The sequence below is a fragment of the Mustela putorius genome, unplaced genomic scaffold (genome assembly GCF_011764305.1).
Source record: "Mustela putorius furo isolate JIRA1106 unplaced genomic scaffold, ASM1176430v1.1 tig00000129_pilon_pilon_pilon, whole genome shotgun sequence".
NCBI lineage: Eukaryota > Metazoa > Chordata > Mammalia > Carnivora > Mustelidae > Mustela > Mustela putorius.
Window position 1 is genome coordinate 23,576,782 of NW_025421290.1, and position 15,842 is coordinate 23,592,623.

Genomic DNA, 15,842 nt, shown 5'->3' on the forward strand with positions numbered 1-15,842 from the left:
ACCCTGTGAACATCTGAGTGTATTTTTTTTTTAATTTATGATGAATGAACTGAAATGATAACTAGTTTTAGGGAAAACCTTTGCCTTGATACCAATTAAGTTTATATGAAATAAGGTGAAGGAAACCCATTTGAATTTCAGTCATCAAAAGAAAATGGACCAAAGCAAGAACAATGCCTGGTGATCCTCTGGATATGCTTCTTGGTTATCTGACCAATCCTGCAAAGTTCTTCTGTCACTTAACAGGAAAAAGAGCATTGTAGTCAGGAAACACACTCCCATCTCAGATAGAGGTGGTGGTTCATTGTTCTGATGGTCACTTGAGGGGTTATTGCAGGCCTATTGGCAGAGGGACATGGGGGAAAACTGTAAATTTGAATCATCAGCTCCCAAAATCCAACTGCTTAAGTGCTCTCAAATTAGAAAATAAAAATGTCATCCTTCCCAGTAATTACCATGCACAAGTTGTCTTCCCTTTTTCTTCTTTTAAGGATAAAACTTTATTTTTAAAGGTTACATAGTAAAGTAAAGGCTACACAGATAGGTAGATACTCAGATCCTCTGATCCCAGACCAGAAACCAGAAGTCCAGTGGCTGAATCTGGCCTGTTCACTGTGTTTCATCAATTCTGAGATGTATGTATTTTCACATTTCAACATAAGCATCTCACAGTCATAATTGGCAGTATTAGATGAATCTAAAATATTGGCACATTTTACATATGATGGTGTAATGAAGATAATATTTACCTTGTTTTCTGTTTTGTTTTGTTTTTTTAAGTCACAGCTCAGAAGTATATGAAGGAAAGTTCTGATCAGCTGACAGCCTCTTACTGTGAGATATTTCTAGTCTTTATTCAGTGATAGATTAATGGATTTAATTATATAAAATTTCAAAATAGTGTTTATTAGTGTTTCACTTCCCTTCAAATTTTTAATTTTCTTACTTTTTAATTTTGATAAATTTCAGATATCTATAAAAGTAGGGAAACCAGCATAATGAACCCCTGTTTACTTAACGTTGCCCAGCTTTAACCAATGTCAGGCACATGGCCAGTGTAGTTTTCTGTGCCCCCATCGCCTCTGCTTTCCCCTCTCCTACCACCAAGCTAGGATTATTTTGTGACATCTAAATTATTTTATCCTTTCATCCCATTTTTTTGGAATATAGTGAAATGTTATTGTCACACTATAATATTAATAATTACCACATGATAATTGTTAGTAATTCTACAGTATCATCAAACGTCTAGTTAGTGTTAAAAATAAGGGGTGCCTGTCTGGCTTAGTCAGTGAAGCAGGTAACTCTTGACCTTGGAGTTAAGTTTGAGTCCCACATTGGGTATGCATATTATTTATAAAATCTTTTTTTTTTTTAAAGATTTTATTTATTTATTTGACAGACACCGAGATCACAAGTAGGCAGAGAGGCAGGCAGAAAGGGAGAGGAAAGCAGGCTCCCTGCTGAGCAGAGAGCCCAATGCAGGGCTTGATCCCAGGACCCTGAGACGATGACCTGAGCTGAAGGTAGAGGCTTAACCCACTGAGCCACCCAGGTGCCCCAAACAGATATACTTTTATAGCAAAACTACGAAATTCACAAGTAGACCTAAGAAAAAGAAGATTTTTTATACTTTAAAAAACAAATCCCTTTTTTATTTTTTTTTTTAAATTTTCTTTTAGTTTTTTTGTTTTGTTTTTTTGTGGCAGTTGGGCGGGTTGAAAATGTGGAACTTTAAGATATTTCATCTTTATCATGGAGAGGATTTAAAATGTTTGAGAGTCATTGCAGCTCCTTCCAGGTTGGAGGTTAGTTGACTGGGTAGGAAGATGTGCAGTGATGGTTTCCAGCTTCAGTTTCATCATCTGCCTCCTGGTCTGACCTTGAAAATACTGCTGGGAACTTAAGGAGAACTAGAGAATGTTTTACAGTCACATTTTGCTGAAAAGAGTTAAGAGCTGACTTCTTGATGTTTCTTTTCAGCATTGTCTAAGCATTCAGAATCTTGTAAGACTCATTAGTAAAGGAGCTGAGAAAAAATATTAGTCTCTAATATTAGGCCTTTCACTAGAATTCCTGATTACTTAGACTACAAGCTTCAGTCTTTGGGAACTGAGCTCTAAGGTTATTGAGCTAATAACTCTTTGTTCCTGCTGACCCTCTCTAAATGGGCCCTGGTGCTAACTTGTTATTCAAACAAATTTTGAATTCAAAATAAGGGTTTTTTTTTTTTTTCCATTCAAAGGGTTTATTATTCATTCAAATCGTTTTTTTCCCCTATACAGTATTTGAAGCTTCATGCCTAATGTAGTAACCACAGTATTCATGCATCAAGCATAAAAATACTGTTTAAAAACCTACTTGTTAAAAAGTCATAGTCAGTGGGGGCACTTGGATGGCTCAGTTGGCTAAGTGTCCAACTCTTTTGATTTCTGCTGAGGTCATGATCTCAGGGTTGTGAGATCCAGTGCTGCATTGGGCTCCCCACTCAGCAGGGAGTCTGCTTCTCTCTCTCTCCCTTTGCCCCCATATGCACATATGTGCATTCTCTCTCCCTCTCACTGAAATAAATCTTAAAAACAAACCAATAAAGTCATTGTTAATGAATACTAAGTAATATGTCCATAGCCAAGATATATTTTCCAGTAGTAATCTCTAAACCCATTACCTATTACTAAACCCCAAGTAAAACTTTTACATATATCAGCAATGTTACTATAATACCTACCTTAAAAACTCACAAATTGAGTGTCAAATTAGATAAAGTGTGTAAAACTATTGTGTAAAGTATTCCACAAATATCTTAGTTCCCAAGAATTTTTAATTCTTCTCCACGTATAGCTCTGAAATGATACAGATTCTTTCCTCTGTTACTAAAAAAGCATTTCCCAACAAAGAGGGGATTACTGGCATTGTCTTCGTGGTCATGGATTGCTATGATTTTTTTCATTGTTTAACACTTGAGCTCAGTACCCAGTGGCATGGCATAACAGGATTCAGTTTAAGAAACAAGCTAGTAGAGGTATTTTAAGCAGGAAAATACTTAGTACAGAAACTCAGTGCTTACCCAGTCTTAGGAAGAGCTAGAGGTATAGTCTTTAGGCCAGGCTTCCAGAATTCCAAAGACCAGCTTGTTTGAAGGGCTGTGTCCACTGCCCCAGTTGTCATCATGGGGAATTGGGATGTATGGAGTTGAAGAACACACTGCTGTAGCTGTCATCCTAGGATCAGGAAGCTGCCACCACAGTTGCCTAGACATGGGAACACAAAATCTGGCCCCCACTGCAGCTGGCATGAAGCAGAATCCTGGCACGGCAGCTCCCTGACTTGACTTGCCAGCAGAGAACAGCCAAAGCAGCAGGAGGATGGTTGTGTCTCATTTCTGCGAGTGCTTAATTGATAACCAGAATCCTAGTTGTACAGAGACCTAAGATGATGTTTTTAGCTTTCTAGCCTCTGATTCCTAGGGCACATTCAAAGCCACAGTGAAAATGGTGCCGCTTTGCTGTTCAGACATGTTGCATATTACTATGTCATCAAATATGAAAAGTGTCAAAATTGTTTCAAGGTTGGCAACTCATTTACTTCTCACTTTTCATAAATTTAAAGTAGAATAAAGGTTATCCCTCTTAAGGTCACTGCCTCACCTACCGCGCTCCTGAGTTCTGACATACTGTCTTGATTGAAGGGGGAAAGGGCATGGAGAGAGAGCTGATGGGCCAGGATTTTCCTCCCACCTCACAAGCCTGTCTCATGCACATCCCAGACTCAGGGTGTGCTGGTGGGAGCATCCTGCCGTCTTGGGCATCGTTAGTCCCGCATGCCTGAGAATAAACTGAGACAAATGTCGGTATACTTGGGTTTTCTTTGTTACTCATATTTAAAACAGAAGATTGAGACTCTAAGGGGAAAAAAGTATGCTATTCTATTAATAGTGTTACTGGTAAATTTAAAATACTGGTTCCTTTAAAAATCCTTCTAAACATTTATTTTTAAAGCTACGGCTTCTCAGAGTATCAGCTTTTTGTAAGGTTCATCTAATTTTCAACATATATGTCTGCATATGATGTGAAATAATTTGAAATTTATGTAAAAGCAGAAATAGTTAACAGAATTCCTTTATACCTTTTGCCCAAATTCCCCAATTGTTGACATTTCTGAGGGGTTTAAACGTAACTTGCAGACATGATCTCCCATTACATCTCAGTACTTCAGTATGTATTTTTTTATATACAAGGACACTGTCCTACATATTTATTTATTTTTTAAAGATTTTATTTATTTATTTGACTGACAGAGATCACAAGTAGGCAGAGAGGCAGGCAGAGAGAGAGGAGGAAGCAGCCCCCTGCACCACCACCCCCCACCCCCGCCAAGCAGAGAGCCCGATGTGGGGCTCGATCCCAGGACTCTGAGACCATGACCTGAGCCGAAGGCAGAGGCTTTAACCCACTGAGCTACCCAGGCACCCCTGTCCTACATACTTAGATCATAACCACCGTGTTAAAAGTTTTAAAATGTGGATTTTTCGGGCGCCTGGGTGGCTCAGTGGGTTAAACTGCTGCCTTCGGCTCAGGTCATAATCTCAGGGTCCTGGGATCGAGTCCCGCATCAGGCTCTCTGCTCAGCAGGGAGCCTGCTTCCTCCTCTATCTCTCTGCCTACTTGTAATCTCTCTCTGTCAAATAAATAAATAAAATCTTTTAAAAATAAATAAATAAATAAATAAATAAATAAAATGTGGATTTTTCTGACATTGTTTTTCTGTCTGAAGAAATACAGGGAAAATGGGACGCCTGGGTGGCTCAGTTGGTTAAGCAGCTGCCTTCGGCTCAGGTCATGATCCCAGCGTCCAGGGATCGAGTCCCACATCGGGCTCCTTGCTCCGCAGGGAGCCTGCTTCTCCCTCTGACTCTTCCTTCCACTCTGTCTGCCTGTGCTCTCACTCGCTCTCTCTCTGACAAATAAATAAATAAAATCTTTAAAAAAAAAAAAAAGAAAGAAATACAGGGAAAATTTATTTATTTATTTATTTATTTATATTTAAAGATTTTATTTATTTATTTGACAGACAGAGATCACAAGCAGGCAGAGAGGCAGGCAGAGAGAGAGAGGAGGAAGCAGGCTCCCCGCCGAGCAGAGAGCCCGATGTGGGACTCGATCCCAGGACACTGAGATCATGACCTGAGCCGAAGGCAGCGGCTTAACCCACTGAGCCACCCAGGCGCCCCAGGGAAAATTTATTTTAATGCAATAAATGGTACTGAAACTTGATCATGCATCTTAAAGTTACATTCTTTCATTGATCAAGTATTTGGTGAATGCCTGCTAATGTGACAGGCACTATTTTAGGCACTTAGGAAACGAGATAAAGTTTGTGTTCTTGTTAGCTGATGCTCGAAAGAGGGAGACACAGAGTATCAGATGGTGATAAGTTGATGCCAGAAATGGAAAGGGAGCAGCGATGAGCTAATGAGAGTACTTGGAGACTGCTGCCGGTGGCTGGTCAGGAAAGGTCTCTCGGAGGACATGCTGAATCTCAGAGCTGGAGGACAAGGAGGAGCTGGCCATGGAAAGATCATGTTAATTTGCGTGGTAGTTGGGATGCTTTATATTCTCAAAGGTGCTTATTTTTAGTGACTTCAACAATATTAAGGATCTGTAAACCAACATGTTTGCATAAGAATAGCTACCAGCAAATGCTTATGTTGATGTGTTATTTTGTGGTGAAAATCTTTACCTGTTAATCTGATAATTCAGATTTTGTATCTAGGGCTCCTAGGATCCGCACTGTGATACTTTCAAGTAACATAAATCGGACTTATTGCTTTGGCATTCTTTTGTGGAGTTCGTGACAATGACTCTTGTTTTGTGGAACTTTATATTTTCCATGTGAATACTTTTTCTCATGGCATATTTATTCTTAAGGTTTGTTTTTTTAATGTACATTCACTTTTGACTGTTTCAGGCAGCAGCAGCAGCAGCAGCAGCAGCAGGGTCCTCCGGGACAGCTTTCACAGCCGTGTGAGAGACCGACCACAAGTTCAGGAGCACTGGGCAGTGATCCAGGTATGCATCTCTGCGCATGCTCTGACACAGGCTCCCTGTGATCTTGGCTTTACAGGCTTTTTTTTCTCCCCTCCTTAATATACTGAAACTCTTGTATAACTTCATAATCTACTAAATCCTTAGATTAAGAAGCAGGCAGACTAGAGTACTCAGTGAATATGTTTCTTTAGAATTACAAACAACAGGGCACCTGGGTGGCTCAGTCATTAGGTGTCTGCCTTTAGGTTGAATGATCCCAGGGTCCTGTTGGGCTCCCTGCTCAGTGGGAAGCCTGCTTCTCCCTCTCCCCCTGCTCATGTTCCCTCTCTCACTGTCTTTCTGTCAAATAAATAAATAAAATCTTAAAAAAAAATTATAAACAATACAATGCAATTATAAGTTGCAATTATAAAAACAATGCAACTATAAATTGCAATACTTGCAATTTAGAGTAATTAATAATTCTCCAAAAATTTCTCAGATATAATGGATGCTAGTAGTTGGAAGATGAATACATTTTACCCCCTGAAAAACTAAAATGCCCAAGTATAGTCTAGAATTATTTATCAGGCCTTGGTTTAATAGGTCTTAAACTTTGGTCAGTTATTGGTAGTACAAGTTGAGTAAGAAAACAACTGTATGTGACAAAGGCCAAGAAAATTCAGATGGGCAAAGATTTGAACAGATCCTTCACCAAACATATGGTTGACAAAGAAGCCCATGAAAATATGGTCACTATTAATAATCATTAAGGAAATGTAAGTTAAAATACAAAGAGATACCATTGCACACCTTATTATAAGAATGGTTTAATAAAAAAATAAAATCGAGAGTACCAAATGCTGGCTAGGATCAGAGCAGCTAGACACCCATACATTGTTGGTAGGAATATAAAATGGTACAGAAACTTTGGAAAATGGTTTAGTATTTTCTTATAAACTTAAATGTACACTTAACCATATGATTCAGTAGGCCCCACTCCTAGGTATGTAACCAAGAAAAAAAATAAAACATAAGTACCCAGAAAAACTTGCAGGTGAATGTTCACAGCAGCTTCATTTTTAAAGATTTTATTTATTTATTTGACAGAGAGAGATCACAAGTAGGCAGAGAGTCAGGCAGAGAGAGATAGAGAAGCAGGCTCCCCACTGAGCAAAGAGCCTGATGTGGGGCTTGATCCCAGGACCCTGAGATCATGACCCAAGCCGAAGGCAGCGGCTTAATCCACTGAGCCACCCAGGCACCCCACAGCAGCTTCATTTTTAATTATCAGAATCTATAAGTTACCTAACTGTGGTCCTTCAGTGGTGAGTGTATGCACAAACTGTGGTACTTGCAAACAGTGGACTACTATTTCACAATAAAAAGAAATGAACTGGTGCTTTTCCCTATTCTCCTGCTATTTACAGCTAATAACCGTGGACATTTATAACAAATGTAAGAAAATTCTGAAAGGCAGAGAGAAGACAGGCTGTATAGGAGGCTCAAAGACCAGAGGAATGACACAGTAATGTGTAACCTGGATTTTCTTTTTGTCTCACATATTCTGGACTTGGTGCTGAAGTAGCCACAGTTAGGATGAAGTAATAAAGCCTGTTCTGTATGGTCAAAAGGGACTACTTAGCAAGTAAAAACTTTGAGATAATAAATACTCTATTCCAGCCAAACAGGATTAGGTAAATAAACTGGCCTTACTGTCACCCCACGCCATCGACACAGACCAAGTAGGAGGATAGACTGGTATCCCAGTTGCCAGGAACGAGGTGTACCTCCTGCTTCCCCTGGCCAGGGTGGTGTCAGAGAAAGCCATGTGGGAAGCTGGGACTTTAGGTCCCTCCAGGAGACAACGAGGGGCTCTTTCCCATGGTGTCCATGGTTGTAGGGAGCCTAGACTTCCCCCCACCAATACAATGTGGAGGCATCCCTCTGGCTTCTTGCCTGGCTGGTTTCAAAAGAGGCCCAGTGGAGAATTGGAGTTAGTGATTTGAGGCACTAAGGAGGCCATACCCAGAATGTCGGTGAGAGGCGGTAAGGAGGCATTCCTGCCCCTTCCGGTCAAGGAGCTAGCAGTGGAGAACAGTGAGGAGCCAGAACCCCCACATGGGCACAGAAGTAATGATCACACACACGCTCCCTGTCTTGGGCTGCAGCAGGGCAGTGCCCCTCTCCCCCACTTGGTGCTATGTCAGAAGAAGCCTCCTAAAAGAGAAGATTTAAGTAAGACCTATAGTCTTACAAAATGCAACACCACAGATGTTTAGGATGTGATCAGAAGTGTTACCATACCAAGAGCCAGGGAAAATTCAACTTGATTGAGAAAAGACAGTTCATAGATACCATTACCAAAATGACACTGGTATCAGAATAAATTCTCACAAGGATTTTTAAAGCAGCCATCATAAAAATGCTACACTAAGCAATTATGAACATGCTTAAAATAAATGAAGAAACAGAAAGCTTCAAGAAAAGAAATAGAAGATGAACTAAATGGAAATTTTAGAGCTGAAAAATAATAATACCTGAAATTTGAAAGTGCAGTGGTTGGATTCAACAGGAAAATGGAAGGACAGAGGAGAGAATCCATGAACTTGAGGACTGTTGCCCATTCTGAGCAACAGCGAGAATTAGACTGGAAAAAATTAACAAAACCTGTGGGACTATAGTAGAAGATCTAATGTGCCATGGGAATCCTAGGAGATGAGGAGGGTGGGGCTGCAAAAATACTTGAAGACATAATGGCTGAAAATCCCCAGCTTTGGCAAAAGATATAAAACTACAGAATCAGGGTACCTGGGTGGCTCACTAGGTTAAATGTCTGACTCTTGATTTTGGCTCAGGTCATGGTCTCAGGTTGTAAGATCAAGCCCCATGTTGGACTCCACACTGTGCATGAAGTCTGCTTAAGATTCTCCCTCCCTCCCTCCTTCTCTCTCTGCCCCTCCCTGCCTAATAAATAAATAAATTAATTAAATAGAACTGCAGAATTAAGAAGCCAAGTGTAGCTCTGACAGTTAAGCACAAAGGAATTTATGCCAGAACATCATAGTCTAACTTCTGAAAACTGAACAAAAGAGGAAAATCTTGAAACCAACTATAAAAATCTTGAAACCAACTAGAAACATCTTGCCTATAGAAATTTGTATGATAGCACATTTCTCACCTGAAATCACGGATATCAGTAGGAAGTGGCACAAGTTTTTTTTTTTTTTTAAGATTTATTTATTTTACAATCTTCAAGCATGCATGAGCAGGCAGGGGCAGAGAGAGAATCTTCAAGAGATTCTCCATTGAGCACAGAGCCTGATCTCATGACCCTGAGATCCTGACCTGAACCAAAATCAAGAGTCAGATGCTTAAACAACTGAGCAACCCAGGCGCCCTTCATTTTTCAAGTGTTGGAAAGGAAAAACAACCCAGGGGCACCTGGGTGGCTCAGTCGGTTAAGCATATGCCTCTGGCTCAGGTCATGATCCCGGACTTCTGGGATTGAGTCCTGAGTCAGGCTCCCTTCTTGGTGAGGAGTCTGCTTCTCTCTCTCCCTCTGCCCTCTCCCCCTTACTGGTAGTTTCTCTCCCTCCCTTTCTCAAATAAACAAGATATTAAAAAAAAGAAAAGAAAAAAAAAGGAACCCTAGAATTCCCAGTGAAAATTTCCCTCAGGAATGAAGAGAAAAATTAAGAGAATTTTCATTTGTAGACCCATCCTAAAATAATGGCTAAAGGAAGTTTTGTAAATAGAAATAATGGGGGCGCCTGGGTGGCTCAGTCATTAGGAGTCTGCCTTCCGCTCAGGTCATGATCCCAGGGTCCTGGGATCGAGCCCCATGTTGGGCTCCTTGCTCAGCACCTGCTTCTCCCTCTCCCACTCTCCCTGCTTGTGTTTCCTCTCTCGCTGTATCTCTCTCTGTCAAATAAATAAATGGAATCTTTAAAAAAAGAAAAAACCAGAAATAATAAGAATTAATCTGGGAACATTAGAAAGAAAAAAAGAAGAGTAGTAAGAGTAAAAATATGGGTAAGCAATAGATACTGCTCTCCTTTTGAGTTTTCTAAATTATGTTGGATTGAAGCAAGAATTAGAATATTGATTTTGCTTTTAGTGTATATGTAGAAAATATTTAAGGCAATTACATTATAAATGGTAGAATAAAGGGAGGTGAAATTTCTATGTTTTTCAGTCATTCTGGAAAATAGTTTGTCAATTTCTTTAAAAACTGAACTTGTACCTACCATACAACCCAGCAGTTACACTCCTGGATATTTATCTCAGAGAAATGAACACTTAACCTTTTCATGCAAAAACCTGTACACAAATGTTCATAGCAGTTTTATTTCTCATAATCAAAATCTGGAGACAACCAAAATGTTCTACAGAAAGGCAGAGAAGTTTAAACAAGTGGTAGTATATCTATGAAATACTACTCAGGACTAAAAAGAAACCAGCTCTTGATACATGAGCAGTTTGGTTGTGCCTCAAGGGCACTATGCTAAGTGCAGGAAAGATTTGTTACAGTGTGGTTATATTTGTGTAACATTATAAAAATGACAAATTTGGGGGCACCTGGGTGGTTCAGTCGGTTAAGCATCCGCCTTTGGCTCAGGTCATGATCCCAGGGTCCCGGGATTGAGTCATGCATAGGGTTCCCTGCTCAGCCAGGGAGTCTCCTTATCCCTCTGCCTCTCCCCCTACTTGTGTTCTCTCTCTCTCTGTCAAATAAATTAATAAAATCTTCAAAATAAAAAATAAAAATGAAAAATTTGTAGAGATGGAGAACAAATTAGTGGCTGCCTGCAGTTAGGGAAGTTGTGGGCAGAGAAGTGGGTGTGAATCAAGGGACAGCAGGAAAGAAATCTTTGTGGTAGTTGAACAGTTCTCCGTCCTGGTTGTGGTGCTGGTGGTTACACAAATCTACACATGTAACGAAATAGCATAGAACTACACACAACTTTGTACCAATGTCAATATCCAAGTTTGGGGGGGCTGTAGTTCCTTAGGATTTAACTATTGGGTGAAATTGAGCCAAAATGTACACAGGAGCCCTTTGAACTATCTTTGCAACTTCCTGTAAATAAATTGTTTAAAAACAAGATAACAAAGGTAACAAATTATGTATATGTATGTACATACACACACACACACACACACACGAAGTTTAATTTTTCATTTAGCATAATGTACTTGTTTTGAAATATAGAATAAATGTATTACGGGGATTGACCACAAAGGGGCAGCATGTGCAAATTTGGGAGAGCAGTGGGCAGGTCCGGATCTGGTGGTGATGGTAGTTATATGGCTCCATCCATTTGTCAAAACTTATAAAACTGTAAGAGTGCATGTTACTTTATTTAAGTATTAAAATTTTTAAAAGGAAGCTATAGTAGTCAAATGTATTTTCTAAGAGCTTACCTTTTGATGACTTTGAGAATCTTCCAGAAACATCTGAGAGAGATGCTTGTTTTCTTTCCCAACAGGAGATGCTATGAGTGAAGAAGACATGCTTCAGGCAGCCGTGACCATGTCTTTAGAAACTGTTAGAAATAATTTCAAATCAGAAGGGAAAAAATAATACCTTTTACAAATCATTTAGATACTCATATTTTCCAACATTATTATTCTGTGTGGTTACAGCATAGAGGGTCCATTTTAGTAATGTGTCAAACAACGTTCAACAGAGGAGATAAGACTGTTAGGTGGTTTGCAACAAAAAGATGAGAAAGTGGAAAAATGCACCAGTTGTGGGACTAAATAGTGATCCTCCAAACACTAGCCAAAGAGGCATTTAGCAATTAAAGAAATTTAAAATAGTTTTCTAAATGTTCCTTTTTCTTTCTTGAGTGTGCAATATCTCACATGTCTAAAATTAGGGCATTTTTCTTGGATCTTTTTGCAGACCAACTAATTAGCTCTTGCCACAGAACTTTTTCCATACATGTTCTCATCTTTTCTGTTCAGGTTGTTTGACTCACTTTCCATTATCTCATAGTTGCTTTTCTTTCTCATTAACCAAGTTAACCTTTTAGGACAGTGTCTCTTTTCTGTGTTGATAGTAGTAACAGTTCCAGAAAGATCCGCTGCTTTCCCTCAAATTATGTAGCGTGCCCTTGGATGTTTCTCATGTTATTTCTCTAATCACAGTTTCTTTGCTACTTGGTTTTCCTTACTTTTCTACAGCTCTTTTGAAAGATGGTAATCTTTCTGGAGGTTTTGCTTTTTAAGCCCTCTAAGATGGGATCATTAGTTCATGATTCTGGTGCATTCCAAAATGCTGAAATCAACAAGTATTTGAGAATAAATGAGAATTTTTTTTTAATGTGTGAGCACATCCTTTTCTAGATGTTTTATAAATGTCTTCTCAATTATGTTAGACTCTCACAGCTCTGCTGTGACTTTTTCTCCTGCACCTTGATATTTCCTTTTCTCCAATTGAGAAAAATAGGAGAAGCACAGTATGTAAGCAAGTTTCCTTCTGTGTCAGACTTCACAAATAATACCCACCATGAATGTATGGGAGACAAAGTTTGGCTTTCAATTTAGTGGCAGCTTCATTTTATTCTCTCTTGTGACCGGAGCTCTCTTGTTTACAGTGGAGTCACGGGACATAGATGTCTGCTTCTGCTGCATATCTTGTAGTAGGTATTATTTTCTAGAGATGATGATCTGGAACATGAAATTAATCTACTAACAAAAGTACATTTACATTTATACTGTGATTTGACACTCACATCATGTTTAAATAGCTTAAGAATTACAGAAGTCACACAGTACTTAATGGGTCTGTAAATAAGAAAGCCTTTAGTTTTGATAAACATTCTTTAATTGGGATGCACAGAAAGTTTCTTGCTGTGTCAGTACAGTGGTATGATTTTGGTGAAAATTAACTATGTCTCTCTGAAATAGACATTTCGGATCCTGTCACTTACTCCCCATCCCTCATTCTCCACCCCCTTTGAAGCCCTTTGAAATGTTGAATTATTCATAAGCTGAAAGTTAGGAAATTTCAGCTAACAACATAGAAAATTAAAGTATGATATGTTGCCATAACTTGTGTATGGCTACACATTTTATCAGGGAAATTTTTTTGACCTAGGATTTATTGCTGAGTTGAAAGGAGATGAAAAAACACCTTTTATGATTATGAAATAGCTTTTTTTTTTTTTTTTTGGATAGAGACAAATTTTTTTTAGTCATTATTTTGTGCCAAATAACATTTTCTGAAGTTTCCCTTGCAAAAGTAGACTGTTTTACTTTAAAATCTAAAGTTTTCTTTTGAGAATTGAAAATGTTTCAGAAGAGTTATAAAACTTTAGAATTGCAAGGGACATTGGCTTTAGTACTGCTCCCTCAAGATTTATAAACCAAAATATTTTAAGAGTGAACATTTCTGTAGTAATCCCCAATATACTTGTCCTATTTTCCATGGATATTAGTTTTTACCTTATCCCATTGGAAAAATCCATTAAACTTTTCATACACGAATGAGTGACTTACCTAATATAAAATGAGAAAAGAAATATGCATTTGAAAGTTTTAACCTTAGAGTTTATAAAGTTCTTATATTACACGCCTTTCTTAAAGCACTTAAGGAAATATGGCATGTTGACCTTCATTTAGGGATTTTTTTTTTCCTCTGCAGCAGAGTTGAGCACACATTGAATACATTTGAATGTGTTTAGTTTATTTTGAATATTGCATTTGGCAGGCAGATCCAGAATGACTAGAGAACTGCCAAATTTTTGGATTGGCTTAAACTTAATTTAGATTCCATTCCTTAATTGATTGGCCAGTATGAAAAGATGCCAATGCTCATAATTATAGTATCAGAAAACTTAGTTATACAAAGTTATAGTTCATACATCAGGAACTGTTATTTACTGTAAGCAACCTGCAAGAAAGTCAGAAACAATGAAATTCACAGTAGCTGTCCTGCTCAGAACTCTATATAAAGATTTCCATTCTGTTTTACCAATTGGGAACACCTTAATGTTTAATATTTAAACTACTGGTATCATTTTTCTAATGTATAAATTGCGTTACCAGGATAAAATACGTACAGTGGTTATGCTAGTGTTTAAACACATTTTGGAACCACTTTCATATTTTGAGATGTCAAAAATATAATAAGTATTTATGTTTTAAAAATTCACAGTAGTTTAAAGAAATTAACAGTAGTTAACCTCTGCTCTAAAATCATCAATAAACATTTTTACAGTAATTCACATACAGATATTTCAGTAATGTAAATTGAAAAGATTGCTGCAGGTAAACTATATTTTAACTTTTAAGATCCTGATCGAATAATTTACAATTCACAGAATACTTAAGGAGGTGCTTTTTTTTTCTTTAAAACTTGATTTTTCTTAATTAAGACTTTATTCATGCCAAAGTTAATGAAAAAAGTTCAACACTGGTTGAGGGTCATTATAGGCAAAACTACCAATAGTCTGTGGTTTTTCATGTAATACTCAGTTGAATAAAGTAAATTTTATTCCTGTCAGAGCCTGAATCACATTTTTAATGTCTGCATGTTTGATACTCTTTTTAAATAGTATCATGCCAGTGCCAAGATTTACTAAATGTGTTAAAATTGGCCTATTGGGCCCACACAAATTTAAAGAAGATTGAGTCAGTGCGTAAGCAAAATACAGTGATAGAAATTAAAATATCTCCAGTTGAAATAAATCTCGATGTCAAGAGAACTCAATAATATCGATGCCTTCCTATTTAAAACTTTATGTGCAACTGGAAAGCCCAATGACCACTACTCTAAAAGTAAATAGTTTGTTGTATCTGGGCCCTAACAAGTACAGAGATATTATATATGTGACCTTAATTAAGAAAAAACAGATTGGATAACTAATCCTTTCAGCAGTGTCAATAATTTTTCATATTTTCAAAAAAAAAAACTTTCCTTTATTCCTGGTCCCTTTATGAAGCAGCATCTTCTGCTAAAGAGATAAACTGGCTTGTATTTTTTAAAGTCTTACATTAGCAAAAATGTTTTGTTCCGTTTTACTTTCATGAATGAAAAGATTATTGACACAGTTGTTTAATTCTTGAATTTTTATTTTTTTTATTTGAAGATCTTTGCTTTTATTTTTGCAAAATGTTCTGGCATTTTAAGAATTAATACTAGTTACAATTTCTAAATTTACAGTAATTGGCATGTTTAACAATAGTGTATCAGTAAATATATTAAGACTGTGGATTCATAGACAAGGAATGAGAAGCAATAGTGAAATGTATGTAAAAATTCCTGACTCGTTTAGGAAGCACTTCACCTTCTTGCATAGTTCAAAGGTGAATGTCTCCAGGAACTTTTAAAAAATTTTTTTTAAAGAGAAAGATGTACATTGGAATGTGAAAAATTAATTTCTATAACACTGGACTACTAGAAATAACTTTGTAAAAATTACTGTTCTGTATAAACTATTTGAAATTCAAGTACAAAAAAAACACCTGAAAAGCATTGTCTTTTGGCCATGACACCAGTGCACTGTGGCGGTGCCATTTGCTCAGGACCTAACTCCGTAGCCCTCTCTGTGTGTGCCCTCCCTCCAAGTTCTGTTGCAGTTACTACACACACAGGTCTTCCTGTCTGGTCCTTAGAAAAGCCGGGCTTCCAAAGCACTGTTGAACACTGAGGATTCTATTGTTAATGTGGATGTTCAATGAGTTGTATTTTAAATATCAAAGATTATTAAATAAAGATAATGTTTGCTTTTTTATTTCTGTTTTTATTTGTGTTGATGGGTTAATTCCTAGCCTTGCTAATTAAGCAAAGGATGGTGGGAAGAC

General features: G+C 37.8%; 1 protein-coding gene across 14 annotated transcripts in view; it reads left to right on the forward strand.

Moving 5' to 3' along the window:
- Positions 1–15,772, forward strand: part of ATXN3 (ataxin 3) — a 36,821-nt gene extending 21,049 nt beyond the window's left edge. For 12 of the 14 annotated variants that reach the window (XM_004739038.3, XM_013057557.2, XM_045071119.1 and 9 more), the window contains 2 exons: positions 5,968–6,068; positions 11,519–15,772. In XM_004739038.3, the coding sequence (XP_004739095.2) occupies positions 5,968–6,068; positions 11,519–11,613 (196 nt within the window). In that variant the 3' untranslated portion in view covers positions 11,614–15,772. Of the gene's footprint in view, positions 1–780; positions 835–5,967; positions 6,069–11,518 lie in introns of those variants that run through there. The other 2 variants (XM_045071151.1, XM_045071139.1) reach the window with 1 other exon arrangement.
- The last annotated feature ends 70 nt before the right edge of the window (positions 15,773–15,842 follow it).